The sequence below is a fragment of the Pezoporus flaviventris genome, unplaced genomic scaffold (genome assembly GCF_033815535.1).
Source record: "Pezoporus flaviventris isolate CSIRO_AGI_PZ_B2104156 unplaced genomic scaffold, CSIRO_AGI_Pfla_v1 ptg000023l, whole genome shotgun sequence".
NCBI lineage: Eukaryota > Metazoa > Chordata > Aves > Psittaciformes > Psittacidae > Pezoporus > Pezoporus flaviventris.
The window spans coordinates 13,377,848-13,397,056 of NW_026892571.1; the positions used below are offsets into that span (position 1 = coordinate 13,377,848).

Genomic DNA, 19,209 nt, shown 5'->3' on the forward strand with positions numbered 1-19,209 from the left:
ATGAATTTCAGTGATACTTCAAGCACACAGCAGAATACCTCCTACAAACTCCTTATGGTACCCTACCAACTCTTTACTTTCCAGAAAGAAGCTGAAGGCAACCTCCCTGCATCGCCTGGTATAGGAGAAAGCTGCAAAGGAATAGGAGCCAGATTGCTGTTACACAGGGAGAACAATCTCCTCAATGACTAAGGTAGACAGGATCTATTTTCATGCCATGTAAGTAAGGTTACAGTTGGCTCCATAAGGAAACAGAGTGACAGGAAGGTAAACTGCAATTCTTTATCTTTTTATAGTGATGCCTGTAACTGTATTTAAACAGGGAGTGGAAGGTGATACGATATAACTGAAAGTTTGCTCCATAGCATTTTCCTGCCTAATTTCACCAACACTGGTGGTAAGAAACTTTTCATTAGTTTATCAGTCCATTTAGTCAAATACATGGCAGTTAGCTGTCACAAAGTTTGTAACTATAGTTGCTCTTAAATCTCACTTTCTTTCTGGATTTGTTCCGTATTTAGACACGAAAAGGATACAGCTCTGGAGATCACTGTATGATTATGGCTTTCATTGATGACCTAAAAAGTAGTCCAGGTACCAGAAGCCAAACGTTTTGCTGCTCCAATCTTCATTCCAGAAAGAAAGGGAACCATTGCAGCTATTAAGAGCTGCATATGGAGCAGGTTTGAACATCAGAGCCACCTGCTTCATGATAGAGTTAACCTCCCCTAAAGAACAGCAAGTATAATAAACCTTTTACTTTCACACAGCACTGGAGACTCAGAACACAGACCATTTGTTCACTGTGTTGCCATCACAGTGAAAATCACCAGAAGGAATAACAAGACACTGAGTGAAGACCACTGAAAGCTCCAGTTTATTAGAAACATATTTTCCAAGTTCTCCTTTGCACTTCACAGCTGTGAGATGATTTTGGCCACTTCACATTCACTTCAGCTCACTTTGCTAATCAGAAGTGAGTCCATGCTTATCTCACCAAGGAAAACCTGCTCATTTCACAAGAGCACTGAAGTGATCAACTTCAGAGTAGCCCATACTGGAAATCAGTCACTCTTTATTCAGAACAAGCTCATTCAGCTCTAGCACTTGCACTTCTAGTCCTCAGGTACCCATTGTTTTACACTATGCTCACCAAAACAAGCTTTTCAAAGTTTGCTTTTCTACACAGCTGCTCCAATAGGTCTGCAAGGAGGCAGGCCCCAGAGTCCTATGGCAGCTGCAAGGTTCAGGGCACAACCAGCCTCACTACTAAAGAAATCTGCCTATCAAGTATGGCAAATTGGCTGTTGTTCTATTTACTTCTGGCTGGCAGAGAGCTGCGAGCTTTTCCTCTCACTTTCCCGAGCCTTTCTCTTCCCTCCCCAGCGTTGGCAGTGCAGAGTCTGCTAAACCACCCTCTTCCTTATTAGCTTTTGCCAACCACAACATGAAGCTGACAATCCTTGACAGCTTCATAGCTGCCCCCAGGTCAGAATGGCAAAGCCAATCATCCTCCTCTGCTGAGGAGGACACGGTGGCAGCAGCAGCCTGGACCGCAGCACGGCATCGCTCCCCGCTCAGCTCATCATTTCGGCTGTTGTTTTCAGCAAGACCAGCTGGAAACTTTAAGCTTAATTGCACTAAAGTCATTTTACAACCCAAAACTTTCCAAAAGAGGCATTCTGACAAACCATTTTTCCATCACATGCTTGCAGTTGGTTTCTCATTCAGAACATACCAGCGATCAGGTACATCCCACTTCACTCCAGCCGTCTGGCAGCAGAGGGCACCACACAATCACCTATGTGATTTATACACTTCCATCATGCTCACGGGTTAATTTATAGAGCACAAATTACTACTACAACAAGCTACAGGGTGACTCCATAAAGCATGCATCATATTACATGAAAACACATGCAATGAAAGGCAGCTGATTTGCTAGAATGCTTTTAGCCAGCAATCCAAAGAGATGCTCAAGCTTAGCATCTCTTCAAGTTTAAATGCAACATTCCCATAATAGCAGGCGTCATGCAGAGTGAGGATCTCCAGCCTGACTACACAGATACAAAGTAGTATCTCTGTTGAATCACATAAATACTCACATTAGCCCAGACATAAACCACTACCCCACGAACTAACGCATCTGTGGTTTACATGCTGCAGGATACATCATTAAACATTTTGACTGAGGATGCACAGCAGCCTCTGAGGCAGACAGCAGAGATTCAAGAGACAAAAAGAATACCTGTATTTCTCTAGCTTTTTGCTATTCCTATGTATGTTTTTACTTGTTGAAAAAAGAAAAATATGAAACTACACAAAAGTGAATCTGTATTACATGAGCACACTGATACACGCATACTGGTGAGCAAAAACGTACAACCATGAAATACAAAAAGCTCCTAAGTTAATACTCTTACTGCCAACAGAAACATTTCAGTACCTTGATACTATCATACCCATTTAAAGCCATGATGCTAGCCAAATCTGTTACACACCCTGTGGAAAAAGGACCTCCTATTCATATCATCTGCAGAGTGGTACATACACTGATAAAGGACACTTCCGAGTGTGCAGCCATAGTGAAGAATAACTCAACACATCAGCTTTTCTAAAGAGATTCACAGCATGACCTTGAGGACAAGACCTTGATGACTTAATGGCCATCCCTTTTCTGCGGAGCCAGAAACACCCAACAGTGCTCCAGAAGAGCAAACCCAAAGGCCAAAGAACACATCCTAATCCACTTTATTAAAGCAATACGTTATTTTCCACCACCATAATGTTTCCCCTGAACATGTAAATACAGGAACAACTAGGTACCCAGTAACTTCTGCAGAAAGCCTTTAGCATCTCTCCTAGAATATATTTACATGCCTTCTGATTGCTTAATTTTCTGACACATTTGTTTCAGGCACTCTAAAGATTAAATAAGGCAAAAATCGCCTACACTGATACATCACCGTTTTGAAGGTAACGAGCAGTACAAAAACTCCTTGCAGCTTTTAAACTTCAGATTTTAGCATCACAATTCTATGTTCTAGCTTTAATTCTGCTGTTTCTTAAAACCTTCCCCTCCAACCCCCCACCTTTCACTGTTACTCTGAAAGATAAAAAACACTGACTGAAACAGCAGACACCATTTAAAGAAGAAGAATGAGCCTGGACAGAGATTTCATTGAAAAGCTCCATTCTGTATCACATCCGAAATGTCCTCAATTCAAAATTAGCCTGCACAAAAAGGCAAATTAAAGCCAGAAACAGAAGAAAAATCTTTCTGACTGCTGTAAGTATCATTCTTTATAAGATAGCCTCCTATCATCTAGGGGTTTAGTATTAAGAACTCAGCTTTTCAGAATGGCTTCACGAACAAGCAGACAAACAGCATATTCATTTACAAGCTGGAAGTCGATTAGCAAGTACAAAACCCATGAACGCCTGTCAGAACCAAGGAAGAGAGGCTGGAACTATTGAACCTGAGGATGCCCAAAAACCTCTCTGCAGTCAGCTAGCAGATACCTCTATGACAACAATAAAAAAAAAAAAAACAACAAACCAAACCCATCTGGCTTGTCTTTATACTTCTTCATCTGAAGTTATTTTTACCAAGAGAGGCAGTTGTCCTTTAGGACGTGATTTCCCTTCCTCAGTGTAACAGGAACCATCATTTCAGGGCCAAATCCCTCAAGAAAATAGGCATATGATACGAGCATTTCTTCACTCACAGACCCACTGCAGCCTCTAACTCCACCTTAATTAGACTGGAAGATGAAAACTTCAGCCTGCACCTCAGTAACTCTGATTTACACAAGCGCAGAGAGGTTTTATTGCGAATTCACCTATAAACTGCACAGCCATTTCCTGCCCAGCTCAACACGCCATCAAAACAAAAGCAGATCTCAATTTACTGGCAGCTGCCATACTTTAAGCAGACATAAAGAAAACCAGAGTCAACATTCTGTACAACATGGGCAATATGGGCTATCTAAAATACTGAGAACTCTCAACACAGAAATCAGCAATGAGGAACTGCACTGTACGAACTACTTAGCTTACAGCTACCCAAAGCTCACAGTACGAGGACAATGTTTGAAGAGCAACAAAGTCAGTTTCACTATTTTTTCATCCTTATAGATTTGACCAGAATTAGCTGCTATTTCCAATAAGGAACTTTGAAGGCTCCTAGGAACCATTACCATTTTTCTCCTCACAACCTCTGGAAGACACATGATTTTATAGTCTTCATTTCACCATGGGAAGCTATGGAGCAGTGGACTGCAGGGCTTGATTTTTATTAGTCATGCAAAATAGATTCCCTGCATTGAACAGAAATACAAGCATAAGGCAGTACCATCAAGAACTCCAGGTATGTAATGATCACTGTGTAGGTTAAAAGGATTTCTGGGCAGGCTTTGGGATCCACTACAAATTGATGCTTTATGGCAGGTAACAGCTGATCCCTTTCCCTCCTGGCATTACAGGGATATAATGGTTTTACCTAGATGCACCAATTGCTTCAATTTCAGAACACATTTCTTCTGGAAAGGAAGAGCTTAGACTCAGTTTGACTACAGAGCTTCCCAAGAGCCTTCTCTCCCTTGGAGCATAAATTCCCATAGTAGGTTTCTCAACCTTTATGCTACAGTCATAGTGGCAAGCCTCCAAGGAGGAAAAGAATTAGGCAACTAAAGAGTTTTAAATGGTTATGAACAAGCAGAGCTTTGTAAAGTAGCAGCCGAACTAATAGTTACACACTGACATTTCAAGCTTTCAAGTCCCAATCATTCCTAATGGTAAGCCAAACCGAGAAGACAAGGCAATTGCATAGCTAAGAGTAAACGCAGCTAAGCTGAGCTTCCAAATGTCTAATTTGGGTGATCCAGCCTCCCTGTCTCACACACTAAGCAGAAAGATTTGGCTGTTAAATTTACTACTACTCCAGTGGGACAAGAAAGGAATGCAGTCATGTGCTGCAATATCGTCAGGCCGCGTATCCAGCAGGCATCTTCTGCCTCTCAGGAAGAGTTATCCACTCCTCTCTCCCTAAAGGAGGCTCAGCACACAGACGTAATCTTCAAGCTCCACCTGGCACTTTCTGCTAGCCCTTGCCTTAAGCGTTGCGGGGACCCAGAGGTAACAGGTAATGTTTGCTCTCTGTCCCTTCCCAAGGCAAAGGGACGTGGCACGTAGCGAGGCACACCTTTGGGAGGCAGAATCACCGTGCTCTTCTATGCAAGGATGGAGCAGGCGCCTCTTCCTTACCCCTTAGAGCAAGAAGCCAAAACCCTCGTGTTACTCGCGTATCAAACTCAGCCCTAAAACGCGAGCAGACCCTCCAGTCCGCGCACCTATGAACTGCCGAGAAAGCGCTCGCGCTCCCCTTCCAACCCAGACATCGCTACGGGAAAGGGGCTCCTTGCTCAGGGGCACAGGAGCCCACCCCCGCACCCCTCTTCTTCATCCCCTCCTCTCTAGGGAGCGGCTGCTGCTTCTCCTCCACGCACAAGCTGAGCCTCCCTCCGTGTGACAAGGCAGAGGGACACCCCCAGCCGCCCACCGCACCCACCTCCCCCTATACACACATCCCCACACCCCGCGACCGCCGACACTCACCGGCGCTTCGCCCGCCGCTACCCCCGGCGGCCCCGCAGCGAAGGCGGCGGCGGCGGCAGCAGCAGCCCCTTCCCCGCCGGCTGCCCCGCCGCCCTCCAGCTGCCGCTCTCGGTAGAGGGACCAGAGCCCCACGTTGGGCAAGAAGACGAGGGCGGCCAGCGCCAGCCCCACCGCCTGCAGCAACCGCTTCTGCTTCCGCCGCATCGGAGCGGCCGGAGGAGGCTGGAGCAGGGAGCTGGAGGAGGGAGCGCGGCCCGGACCGGCCCCGCCGCCCTGATGGAGCCCAACTTTGCCCCGCGCACGGTGGCGGCAGCGGGCGGCAACTCCGGCACTTCCGCTCCGCGCTCGCGGGGAGGCGTGGCCTCCTTAGGCCCGCCCACCGCCGCAGGGAGGCTCCGCCCACTCCCTCACCCCGTGCATTCCCGTCGTTAATGAGTTTCCCTTAATGAGTCTTTAATTAATTACGGCTCTCGAATGATGCCGGGGCACCCGCGGGGGGCCTGGGTGGGCGCCGCGGGAGAGGGCGGGGGAAACCGAGGTGGGTAATTGCTCCGGAAAGGGTCCGCAATTAGCGATGCCCATAGCAATTAGCGATGCCCATAGCAATTAGCGATGTATTGCAGCAGCACCTAGCCTGGTTCTGCGGAGGGGATGCAGGGGCTTCCCAAAGGGATGCAGCTCGCCCCATGGGCACACTGGGGAACAAGGCTACATGGATGAAGATTTCATTGCCTGGCCTTCCGACAGACGGGATCGCTCCAATCAGTTCCCCAGCAGTGGTTCCCATTATAAAGAAACACTGCTCATTGGAGTCCCAATTAAGTGGTTTCTACTGTATCATAAACTAGGTAATGTATATGCGCTGGATGGTGGGGGCTGTTTTAAGAAGGAAACAACGCTGGTACAGCTTTTTCAAAACCAGGGAGTAGATGAATTCTTTAACTGGAGAGCAAACAGCTCTGGCGATGGGAAGATGCTCTGCCAGGGGACGGCCGTGCTGCTCGGCTAATGTCAACAGCAAAGCTGTGACAACCCCGAGCCCTGCTGGGGGACCAGTGAAATAAATATTATCTCTTCCAGTGTAAACTCCTGCAGGGAAATGTGAATAACAGCAATAGAAATTTACAAAAATTTCTACACACCCCACATCTGCAGCCCTTGCCACCTTCGCCCCACACCAAGAAGTGGATTTAAACTTAAATAAACTTCCATAACCCACTAGATGGCATCTTCCAGCAGATTTCAGTGCCTGCTGCTAGAGCCAAATTGCCAAGGAAAGCATTTGAGAGCAGGTTACAGTTCCCAAGACTAACTACATGTTGAGGCAGCTTGTACTTTTATTTTAATTATCAGTGAGGTTTTGCTGCCAGCTGATTTCTTTACTAGAGATGTTAATGCCTCCATTGTTCCTTCGTGGGTGGAGAAGATACTGACCCATGAAATCCCTTTGCTTCTGCCTTTAGAGCAAAATGTATTCCTTTTATCATCACTGAATCACCTCCGGCAGAGCAGAGACTTTGGCTGCTGTTGAATAATGCATAGCTCCTAAAATTGTACAACAATGAGGCTACATATACGTTACCTGGTACTGTGAGAATGAAGGCTGGAAAGCTACAATGCTCTGATTTAATACTGCAGTGCCAGTGTGCTGCCATATGGACCCTTATAATAACATCCCCATCCCCTTGCCTCTGCAAGAGGTCTTTGAAAAGTGGTTGTGAAATAGCAGGCGGTTTTGTAGGTATGCACATAGGATTACAGCCTGCCCTTGGCAGAGCATCCTCATTTATATAAAGAAATGACAGCCACAAAGTTTGAGAGTTAATTAAAACAAAGCTACTCGCTGGCTTGACATATGTTTAAATTTAGGATTGTGAGCCTGCTTGCTAATTAAATGTTTGCCTTGTAAATTGACTTCAGCAGAGTTGCACAAGTTGTAACTGGGAACAGAATGTGGCCCCATGCTGCAGGTAGATCAGTATTTTGTATATAAGAGCATCCTGAATGATGAGACCCTATAAAGAGACTCATAGGAATTAAAATGAATATGGATGCTCTAGGTCTTTCCTTCCCACTTTAAGACAAAGTAAATACTGTTGAGGTTACCAAGTCGTTTATATGCCATGAAGCTCCTAAATAGATGTGTTTCTTCAACTAAAGGTCCAGTATTTCTCCCTGTCCTCTTTCTCCTGAAGTGTTTTGGTGCAGACAGAGCTCTCATTTTATCCTGTTGGATGCAATGCCTTGGAGATTAATTTGGTACATGCAAAATAAACACAGATTTACGTTTCTGAGAAAGAAGAAAGCCTGTGGCTTTTAAGCGTCTAACTGGAAAGGGAAATGGTGTACCATCCCCAGGCATCTTTTCAAAGCAAATATAGGATCAATTAATAGCAGCTCAATCCCCATTTGGAAGCTCTCTTTGCTAGCAGGCTGTGCTGCCTGGGTTGCAGCTCTTGTGTTGAGATGCTGCAGGGCAGAGTGCGGCAAAAGTGGGTAGAGGCATCATAAAGCCTTGGGTGAAGGACAAGGACCAGGGGTGACCAGAAGGACTTGGGGTGCTGGGAATGGGCAAGAGAGAATTGATAATGGGTGTGGATGTGAGAGGAGTTCCCGGAATAAAGCCCACAGATGGCATGACAGCATGGAAATGAGATGGCAGAGACGGGGAATCAGTACTCTCCTGCCTTCTGGTCTCCTCTGGCTGCAGCTCCTTCGGGCAAGGACTGATTCATGTGAAAGGCTGGATTCTGACCCTGGGACTCCTGCAGGGGTGGGTAATGAAAAGCAGTGGGTCCTTTGCATCCCTGCAAGAGAGCTGAACCATTATGGGATTCCCTCTCCTGCTAAGTGATTGTGAGTGAGACAGACTTTGTTTTCCATGGCTCCAGCTACTGTGCCAGCACAAGCTAGGGGGAGAAAATACTGCTGGAGGAATGGCATATCTGCAAGGGGGACATAGGGACCAAAATACCACCCAAGAGCCTGTTTTTTCTTCAGTTTATGGATACTGCAGATACATGTTGCCACTACAGGGGTGGAGTATGAAACTCTAGTCCAGGTCTCCATGTCCACACTGTGCCCTGTGTTGGGTGCACCATAGGGAAAGTCAACTCCTTCACTTCTCCTTTGGGCAGTTTTTCTGGTAGATATTTGTGTGCTGATAATGCTTCCTCTTTTCTGCAAATCTCATTTTTAACCAGAGAGAGAAAAGCAAAAACAATCTTTAAAAAATGAATGAACTTCAACCACGGCTGGGCCACAACAGGGTTTTGTTTCCCTTGGCTTTTCTTTATCCTTCGGTGTTGGTTGAAGTTCAGCTCAAGTCTTATGTGAACAGAATTGATTTGTTGTGGGTTTCTTTCCCAATGAAAAGCAATGTCCAGGAACTGGCCCACCTGCAGGCAGGAGCACAACCCTCCTCTGCTGCTCAGCAGGGGTGTGCCTGCCGGCATCACATCCCGCAGTGATCCTGCGGACTTCCCCAAAGCTGGAGCTGCCTCCAGCCGCCACTCAAGATGCTGTGAAACAGTGCAAATGCTTCAATAGCTCAGAGAAATGAGGATGATTACAAGCTTCTAGAAGAAAGTTGCTAGCCCTGGCACTGTGGGAGAACATCCAACCCTGTCCCCATGTCTCCCAGGGGTGGAGAGACAGCACCGACATCCATAAGTCCTTGTCCCTTAGCTGGGAAGCAAGAGAGAGTTATCTGTGGCATGGCTGACCTGGGGGTTTATCTGCACAGGACAGACCTATGCACAGCTTTTAGCAGTAAAAAACACTGATATTCCAAGTGGATCCACCTGAGCAAACAAAATCCCTATGATCAACAGGGAAATCTGCCTGCAATTACTTCGAATAAACAGAGCCCAGCAGCGTGGGGTAGGAGAAGGTGACTGGAGCTGGATGCTGATGGAGGATACTCAGGGTCAGTGCCATTGCCAGTAGTCACTCCTCCAGCCTGATGCAAAGTGGAAGGAGTGGCTGTCTCCTTCCACACACTGACACACTGAAGTGTCCATCTTCAGTCTTGAGAGGTGCAAAAACAACCAAGTTGTTGGAGTTGTTTCACAGAGCGTAACACACTCTTATCTCCCCTGGCCTGAAATCAGGCGGGTAATTTCACTGATCGCCTGTGGCAGGGAAAATTGCTGATGTTTAAGCTGAAACACAGTCCTGGAGGACAAGGCAGAGATGGCTTGCTGGGAGGATAAATCCTTGAGCAGAGCATGAAACAAGGCGGGATGCACTCCACATTGCAAACAGGTGCACCAATATACCTAGGGATTTGCTTCGCATGGGAATGTGCTTTTCCCCAGGAGGGACCTGAATCTGTTGCCCACTTCTGGGCCAGGATGCCCAACCAACAGGACCATTAGTGATTGAGGAGAAAAATCCCAAAGCTGTGCTTTGCAGGGTCTGAACGGTCCCTGCTCTCCCCTCTGAGCTTTAGTAGCTAATGGGGACCCTGCTTCTTCAGTCAAAGCCTTAGCTTGTGCGTAATTATCAGTGGGGCTCAGTCTGGGGATGAGCAGACAGAGAGTCTATTCCTGGCTGTCCATTCAAGTAACCTTATTTAAAGGGGAAAAAAGAAAACCACAACTGTTGTTGCAGTCTTTCTGGCTGGAATAGGCAATGAGCCTTGTCTGCTCCCTCTGCTCTGAATTCCGAGCTGCTGCAATGAATCGGACTGATTCCAAGTCCGGCAGAGCCAGCCAGGCAGACTGCAGTCAAGATGTCCCCAAAACTCCCTGGCTCCTGCTTCTCTGAGCACACCGTAAATTCCAAGACCAATGTTTTCTGTGCTTCTCGAGGGATTTGGAAGCTCACGCTCTAATAATTAAGGCAGCTTTGAGCATCTTAGCCTTCAGCTGCACTTTTCTGACTGTTCCCCATAGCAGCCGTTAGTGCTTGGCACACGTACTGGCTTTTACAATGTGCTTGCCATGGGCTTGCATGGTTTTAGCAACAGGAACTTAAAGAGATTCTCTAATACATACATGAGAGCAACATAGAGCTTATTTTAAGGGAGCCTTGCAGCTTTCCTATGAACGTGAGTAGTTTGTACCTCACTGTGCTGAGCCTGGAGGAGAGGTCTGCTCTTCTTCCGATTCACTGGGTGTGCCCTGAGATGAGAGTAGCATCACTTGGGTCTGAGGTGTTCTTCAGGGTGGATCAAGAGCACTTAAGTGCTCAAGATCTCATTTAAAGGTTATTTGCTAAGTGTGATGAACTCTGCTTACACCATTAAAAAATAACCTTATGGAAAGAGGAAAGAAGAATAAAGATGCTTAATCCAGCACTGAAAATTCTAGTGCTGAAGGTAGCCAGGAGAAAGGGAAAAATAAAGCTGGTTATGAGAAAATTTAAGTGAAGAGCATAAAAACTTGAGCGATATGGATAATATCCTCTCGAGTTACTGTGATCAGCCCCATGAAGGGGAGAGGAACAAGGACTATAAAACATAAATAGAGGAGAATCAAATTCAGAACAGATGTCAAGAAGTGCCTTCCCAAGTGGAGAATCAAAAAGGCAGGGACTGACCTGCCACGTAAGGCTGGAGTGGGCACACTGCTCACTGCGGCTTTCCAAAGTGAGATGTGTCCCTGGAGCACTAGCCTGGGGCTAAGCACAGAGTGAGATGTGCCAAATGGCCTCAGTGGGATCCTGTCCTGCCTTCTGCATCTGACATAAAATCAGCTTGAGGAATTTTCATCCTGAAAAACAGCAACTGCCATCTGTGATGGGAGCCTGGGCTGCCCTTCTCATGGGAACATCCTGCTTCTTCTGCCCTGTGTACTGAGAACGTGAGATGCTCAGACTTGGAAAGGTCTGAGCCACACAGCAAGTGCCCTTACCCATCACCAGGGAGAAGGTAGCATTGCATGGGAGTCAGTGCAGGCGGCGTGTGCTGAGGACCTCTCCCCAGGACACGCATCTCCTCACCTTCCCTATGAATCCTGCTGGAGCATCCCTTGCAGACACTGATTTCTGCCACTGCTGGAGGAGCATTTGGTGGCTGAAGTGGCTGCTAGAAGGTGTCTCAAGTGCCCAGCTGGAGGGCACGGCGCTGAGCCTGCCCTTACTGAGCAGGTTTTCCAGCAGGGGGGGAATGCTCTCCTTTCTTAAAATAGGTCCTTTCTAAGGGCTTTTGTATTCAAGAGTCAGAAGGAAACCAGGTCCTTTGTCCTTTGTTTTCCATCGCTAAAAAGAAAGGCTGAATAACAGTGTTTGAGAAGTAGAAAAGCAAGGAAGAAGTGGTGTGGGATGGGAGGAGAGGATGAGATGAGATGAGATGAGATGATGAGATGAGATGAGATGAGATGAGATGGGCGGGTGCCTACCAGCATTGCAATGCTGACCTGTGGCCAGGAATGCTGAGAGCTTTGTGCCACTGGGAACTTGTTACTCGGGCCTTGGGTTATACTTGGTCACTTGCAAGTTATGTACTTGGTTATAATTGCAGCATGGGTTATGCCGGGTCAGGTCAGCACTTCTGCTGTGTCTCAAAGACATTGTCCTCCTTCAAGGAGCTTCACATCTCGAGGCTGCCTTGTGGCTCCAGGTAATCATCAGTCGAAGATAGAGTTGCTCAGCTGCTTGGTGTATTTTCTGTTTTCTGTCTTTTGAGATGAACTCAGATCACAAAGCCAGAGGTTTGGATACCCTCTTTTTTCCTTTCTACTGCCCAGGGTCCCCAGGGTTGCTCTTATTCTTTCTATTGCTTCAGAGTCTGCTGATGCTTCTGGCCTCTGAGACACACAAAGACATTGTGTAAGGAATTATACAGCCCCTCTCCCATCAGCTGAACCTTGTAGTTTGACCAAAATCTCATCGTCCTTTAGTATAAGAAAGTACACGTAGACAGTCTGGAGGTCAATGAAGAGGCACTCGTCTCTCTGGAAGGCCCTGTTCAAACAGACGTTTCTAACAGCTCTTTTGGAGGTGTTTTTACCCTCTTTTACTACATAAAATGCTTGCTTGGACTTGGAGAGCTGAAGTTCAGCACGCAGAGTGCTGCCTTCATCCTGAAATCCCAGATTCTTCATTCTCCTCCCCTGCAGTCTGCAATTGCTATTACTATTGCTGAGGATTCATAATTCGGCAGCCCTATGGTTAACACTTGAGCTTATTGAGCAAGGTGTTGTTCAGAGCTGTCTGCCTTATTCCCAGTAGATACAGCAGGATGAAGGATAACTGGCAGCTTCTTCAAGTGTGCTAATAACCATCATCTTGCAGTACACAGCACTGCAAGGCAAAGCACTTCCCATGAGGATCATCCAGACCTTCCCTCCTGGGAAAACACACCTAAAAGCCTCAGAGGAGTTAGGAAAATTAATCCTCCCGGGGAAGCTGAGGCTGAGCCCTGTCTATATCATGGGAGGAGCAGCAGAGGGGAAATAACAGCCCCTTGGCTGAGCTGTGTGGTCAACATCACAGTGGGCCAGTGACAAAGGGGTGGTATTGGTGTCCTGCTATTACCAAGGAAGAGGCATATAGGAGATGTTCATGGTCTGCTGTGCCCCAGCACGTCCAGCTGCAAATCTGGTGTTTGCTTGCTTAATTTGTTGGAAACTGGGAAAAAATAAGAAGTCAGTTTTGGGAGTCCTGGGTTCCGGCCTGGGGCTGACACATGGGTTTGCCAGGGAGAGGGAGGAGCAGAGTGAACCAGAGTTCAGAGAGCAGCGTCTTGTTTTGCTGCTGGGCTGTCCGAGGAGGCAGAAGAGTTGCTGTGATTTATTAGGGTTTGAGAGCCACCCTGGGCCCCTGCCAGCTCCTGGCAGAGCCTCAGCACTGCTCACTCCCATTGACACAGAGCTGGAGGGAGCTGCCCTTCCTTCCTCTGGAGTGTGTTTTACCTACTGCTGATGAAGCAGGACCTCACAACACACAATAAATGTCCAGCGCTGGAGAAGAGATGCTCTCAGCTGGTAAATCACATTTCCTTGTTCCTTACACAGGTCTTATGGACTTAAACAGGCTGTTTCTCCAGCCACCATCATGTCCAGCTCCCCCTTCCATCCCAGAAATAAAGACAGGCTGAGAAAGAGCAACATGACTGCAAATCTTGCTAGAAAGCTGTGTCAGGGCCACTTGCTCTTGTAACTGTGTCTAACGGGGTATGCAATAAGCCTAATGAATCTGCCACAAACCCATGGGCACGTCTTGCTCAGAGCCTGGTAGACCTCACGTAAGGGCTCAATCCTGGAGCTGTTCGTATGGGAAAGAGGGAGCAGAATAGAATATGCAATACACTGTTGTGTTGAGAGCTGAGCACAGATCCAGGGAGTCACACAGCTGACATCTTCAAGATGTGCAGATGATCCCATGCACCCCCAGACCCACAACAACCTCTGCCCCCTGAGATGCTTTTCTGAAGCACTGAGTTACTTCACTTTACCCTTCTCTGATGGCTTTCCAGGATCACCCGTGTGCTGCAAACGGGGCAGAGTGGGAATCATTGACTGGTTACAGCAGCCTGTGTCAGATGTCGCCTGGGGACCACGGGGACGCTCGGCACAGAAATCCACCCCTGCCTGTGACATTCTCCCCAGCTAACACATGTTCCAGGTTGGGCCAATGTGCTGAAGATGGCTTTTGATCTTGATAAAACCATGCACCTCCCCATCCTTCCTGCCTGCTGGAGAAAGGACACCTCAGTCCACAGACAGACAGCACGAAGAGCAGCTCTTGTGCTAATGTAGAGGCTCTGGGGCATCTCTAGGAGCATGTCTGAAATCCGGGCACAGTAAATGATCTCTTGAGGGTTTCCCAGCCCCACTTTCACATGTGGCAGGGGAATCAATGGACCTCTTGCCCATCTAGTGGAGACAGCAAGCCTGGCTGTTGTCTGGAGAGGCAGGAGTTTGTTTCCCCAAGTCAAATGCCCGGCAGCAGTGTGGTTCTGCTAGATGTGATTCATAGGACTGATCCTTTACTTCCACTTCCTAAATTTATGCCTCTTAGTGCCCGGCTTTAGGTAAGCATAGAGAAGTGTGGCTGCAAGTGCTGTCCTCACAGGCAAAGGCAGCTGGAGGGGCTGTGGAAACCAGGCAAGAACCTGGGTGCTCTGGGCTTAGAGAGTGCAGGTGGTAGCTTATCTGGGTGAGATAACTGGAGACCTCTTGGGATTGTGCAAGCTAAAGAGAGCCCAGGTTACCTCTTCTGCTGAAGAAGACATAAAAGGCTAATTTATGGTACCCAAATGAGAGCTCTCCTGGGAAAACATAGCCACAGGGCTGGCAGAGCTTTCTCAGGAGGGAGCAAGGAGGGACTGGGCTTGAAAGGGAAGACCAGCCATAAATAGTGCCAACAACTCAAACCAAATAACCCTGACATAATCTGAGATGTAAGAGAGAAATGGCACTGTCTGATGTGCGGGAAATGTGCAAAGGAGCAGATTCCTCTCTTACGCTCTGAACAACTCTTCTGCTCTGTAGGTAGGTCTCATTGGTGTGGGGTAAGTCAGGAGAAAGCTGCATGCTGGTGGATGGATGGTGTGGCCCTCGAGCTGCTTACAGCAGGCTTCAGGGACTCCTGGTGCTTGTGCTTGCTGGTGGGGATATAAGCAGTATGTTTAATACATTCATCCTAAATGGGCCTTTTGTTATAGACCTGACCGAAGTCTGCTAATAGCTTGCTCCTGCCCTTCTCTGAGGGCTCTCAAGGCACTTTATGGGAAGGAAATGCTAGTGTTTCGATTTCACTGTGGTGTCAAGGGACTCGCCAATGCCTGGGCAGCCATTCAGCATCAGACAGGCTGAGAAGGAACCCCAGTGCCCGGTCCCTGGGCTCCTGCATCCAGAACCAAGGGGACAGCCACAACTGTGTCCTAGGGCAGGTACCATGCCCTAGCTTGGGGATGCCGAGCTGCAATCGCCTCAGAGTGAACCTCCGGGACTCTGTAAGCCCCTGAAACACAGGGGAGTGACTTAAGGGAGGATGCTGAGAGGAGATAGGTAATGCTGGGCAAGAGGGAAGAAATTATAACAATAAAAAATGAGCTGACAACATTCCTTTGAGCTTCTGCAGACATAAACCCTCTGCTCTACAGGCACCTGGATGTCTCTCATCAGCTTGCGTTGGTTCATTCCTCTGTATGTTTTAGTTGTTTGGATGAAGAGAAAATAAATGTCATGGCAGAGAAGAAGAAAGATAGAAGAAGACTACAAAAAGCTTTAAGCTGCCAGTGTGTTTTGAGTTGCTTTATTCTGAATCAATATTGAACTGAAGAGGAATTATAAATCTAGGAGATTACAGCTGAAGCAATGCCAGGGCATCTGTTTCCAGATATTCTTTTCTCTTTTTTTACGGTCTAGCGCAGCTGTTTTTACAAGAATCTACAGTAAAAGAGTTATTAAAACAAAGGGGGCAAGGAAATAACAATAAACAGGAGATATATAGCAGACAAGGAGTAGCAGAAATGCGGGGCTGGGAAATAAATGGAAAAGGAAGAACCCGACAACCAACAGTTTGTAACCAGCATCAGGCACTACAAAATCTGGAAGATATTTGTTTTACAAGACAGTGATTCCCAGCTCCAGGATTGTGCTCTGTGATTTATGGCTCCTGGCAGCCGTTGCAGAGGTTGAACTAAGAGCAACACAGATAGAAAAGTGGAAACCACCCTTAGCACTTGTCTGTTGTTTCCTGATGGAAGGAGATTTATTAGTAGGAAACCAATGGGGGTTGCTGGGGCAGATTCCCAGCTCCATTGCTCTCCATTGTCTAGGATCAAATTAACCTTTGATGAAGTTCAGGCTGTAATTAAGGTAATAGGCACAGAACCAAGAGCATTCATGTGGCTTAAAGCCTTACTGTGCTGAAGCTGAGGTGATGTAATCAGCACAAGCATGCTCATAGCCTGGCCAAGGGTGGAATAATGAGTCAGATTAAAGCACCATGAGGCCAGGAAGCCGGTTATCCTGGCCCTGGCTGGACACCATGGCTCAGGTGTGAAGCTGTGTGAAGGTGAAGGTTCACATGGGAAGGTGTGAACCTGCTCAGCCCAGCCAAGCCCATCAGCGCTGGTCATGGGGCAGTGATGGTGCTGGGGAGCCCAGTCTGCTCATTGGTCTCCAGCAAGTTACACGGCCTTTGCTTTCCCAAAACCTTCATGTAACGTAACAGATTCCCATAGAAACTATTCTAAGATAGATAAAAATAACCCAAACCTGCTGCCCCTCCCATAGGTTGACCTTTCTCTTCACACCACTCTATCACAGACGCTGGTTCACCAAAGGGTTGCTCACAAACCTTAAAAAGCCTCTTTACAGTGACATTTTGCTGGATTTCCCTGGTGCCCCTCTAGTTAAATGTAATTAAAATGCTACATCCTGGTTTTGCTCATTCTCTGCCATGTTTAGATGCTGTATTACAACATGCCCAGTGTTACATGCTTGTCCTGAAGTCAATCAAAGACCTCTTTTCCAAGAGTACCTCATCTGCAAGCAGGGGCTCTTACTCCTCTTGTTACTTTATCAGCACTGATCGTCATGGCTTGTAGAACTAAGAAGAGGGGTTTGGCTCCTACATGAAGTTACTTAGAAGCCAGAAAAGTAAATCAGCTGTCAATTATCCGTTGTGCTTGGCTTTCTGTACTAGGAATGACCCTCCTGTCTGCAGAAAGCACCTGAGAAATGCAGAGGGGAAGTGGGAGGCAGCATCTGCTGCAGCAGACACAAAGGGTTTGCCCTTGTGTTTGCTTCAGTCTTATTGATTCATTTTTACAACAATGCACTGTAAATAGATGTATTCTTACAGTTATAATTGAGTCGATGAGAGCTTGGGAAGTGGAAAGAAAACTGAATAGAAATCAAGACCAAAAGAAGACTCTCATGGAATGAACAGATCTCTTAGATGGTGGGAAAATGGGATGTATGTGTCTCTCTCTGTACATGGCACTGGGCATAGCCCTGAACACGTGAACACAGCACTGTTGTCCTTTGGGGCCAGATCCTCTTGCCCATAGGAAACCTCACTGTTGCCCACAGCCCCAGTCCATGCTGTGCCTTCACCATGAGCCCATGCTGAGTGCCCTGGAGTGTGCCATAAACCCTATCCCTCCCTCATTCCTTTCTTCTCTCCTTCCCTGTGGCAATTCCCTATTTGAAAACATACTTTTTTAGTGTCTTTTTAACCTCTTCCCACTCCATTATATGAGGAGAAGCAGGATTCTTTCCCCTTTTTCTTGAGTTTGTGCCTTTAATTGCTGTATCTTCTCTCTCTTCTAAAGCATCTGAGGAGCATGGAGAACAATGGTCCTTCAGCCCCTGCTGCAGCTCCAGGATGCGACCCAAAGAGAAATTGAAGTCAGCTCACAGACAGCAGCTGAGCAGGAAGGCAGCAATCTTCCCTTAATCCACCATTTGATGCAGATTATTCATACTGTTGGTATACCTGGCTGGGACAGGATAGAAACGATGCCTGCTTAATACTACAGACAATAACAGAATTTGCTTTCGAAGGACTCATTGACTGAGCTGTTGTGCCTGAGCTGGGGAGACAAGTGTCTACAGGCTCCAGTTTAATGCAGCGTGGAAATGTATTGGGTTGTATTTATGCCCATACACAATACTTAACTGACTATTGTGTTGATTAAATATTTAATTGGCTGTCTGTGAGGAGAAATGCACCATTAGTCTGTGGGGAATTGCGCTGTTCTTTGTGCCTACTCTTAAATAAAATGCGTAATTCGTTGTCACTTAAGCATGATGTTAAGTGCCCGTTAAGGACTTTACATTAAGGAGATATTTTCAAGGGAAATAAATACAAAACTTGCCTGCTGCATGGACGCCTATGTGCTTCAGTGTGAGCACAGCCCTTGGGCATCTCGGGGCTCAGGGGACAATGGAGATGCTCAGCCTACACAGGGACAGGGAAAGGGGCTTGGGGGTCTTGCACTGCCAAGAGGTTTCTGGAGGTGCTGGTGGAGGCAGATGGTGATTTCAACCCCTTCTCCCCCGGTCTTTTCCTGCGTGGCTCATCCAAGTGCTGTAAGTGGGGAGAGAAATGCAGAAAGCCCAGTGGGATGCTCCTAAAGGAAGCTGCCTGCTGCAGCTGGGTGAAGAGAGAGGGCTCTGTCAGTGATTGTTACAGGAGTTTCCTGGCCTGGCTTTGTTTGGGAATCTGAATTCAAAGGGGGGGGGGGGGGGGAAGAGGAGGAGGAAAGAGGAAGTGGGGAACGCTTATGAAAGCAACTGTTTCTTCCCTTCCTCAGGGCTACCCTGAGGTGCAGCAAAAGCAAAGAGCGCAGAGCACAGCTCACTTACCTCGCAGACTGTGCTGTGCTGAATCCCTGCGAGGGAAAAACTGCTGCTGAGTTTTATTCCTTGTCATTATAATTTAATGAAAAGCCAGGGCCTCGTGATGTAAAAGCCGGTGGTGTTTTATTAGGAAAAACTCTGCGCTCTTAGAGCACAGCATCATATCAACAGCTTCCAGCTTCACGTATCCCAATGGCTGCCTCCGCCAGCCGAGTGGGCAGGGTCCCACCATGGGCTGCACAGCTCTTTGATTCATCCCAGCAATGAAGCTGCCATCTCTGTTGAATTACTGATCCTTCAGCAATGTAACTCTTTTTCCATTGACAAT

The 19,209-nt window shown here is 47.2% G+C and overlaps 1 protein-coding gene across 1 annotated transcript in view; it reads right to left on the reverse strand.

Annotated features, from left to right (window-relative positions):
* GALNT10 (polypeptide N-acetylgalactosaminyltransferase 10) overlaps positions 1-5,899 on the reverse strand; it is a 78,813-nt gene extending 72,914 nt beyond the window's left edge. The window contains exon 1 of the mRNA XM_061456860.1: positions 5,617-5,899. Within this exon, the coding sequence (XP_061312844.1) occupies positions 5,617-5,820 (204 nt within the window). The 5' untranslated portion in view covers positions 5,821-5,899. The remainder of the gene's footprint in view (positions 1-5,616) is intronic.
* Positions 5,900-19,209: the final 13,310 nt, after the last annotated feature.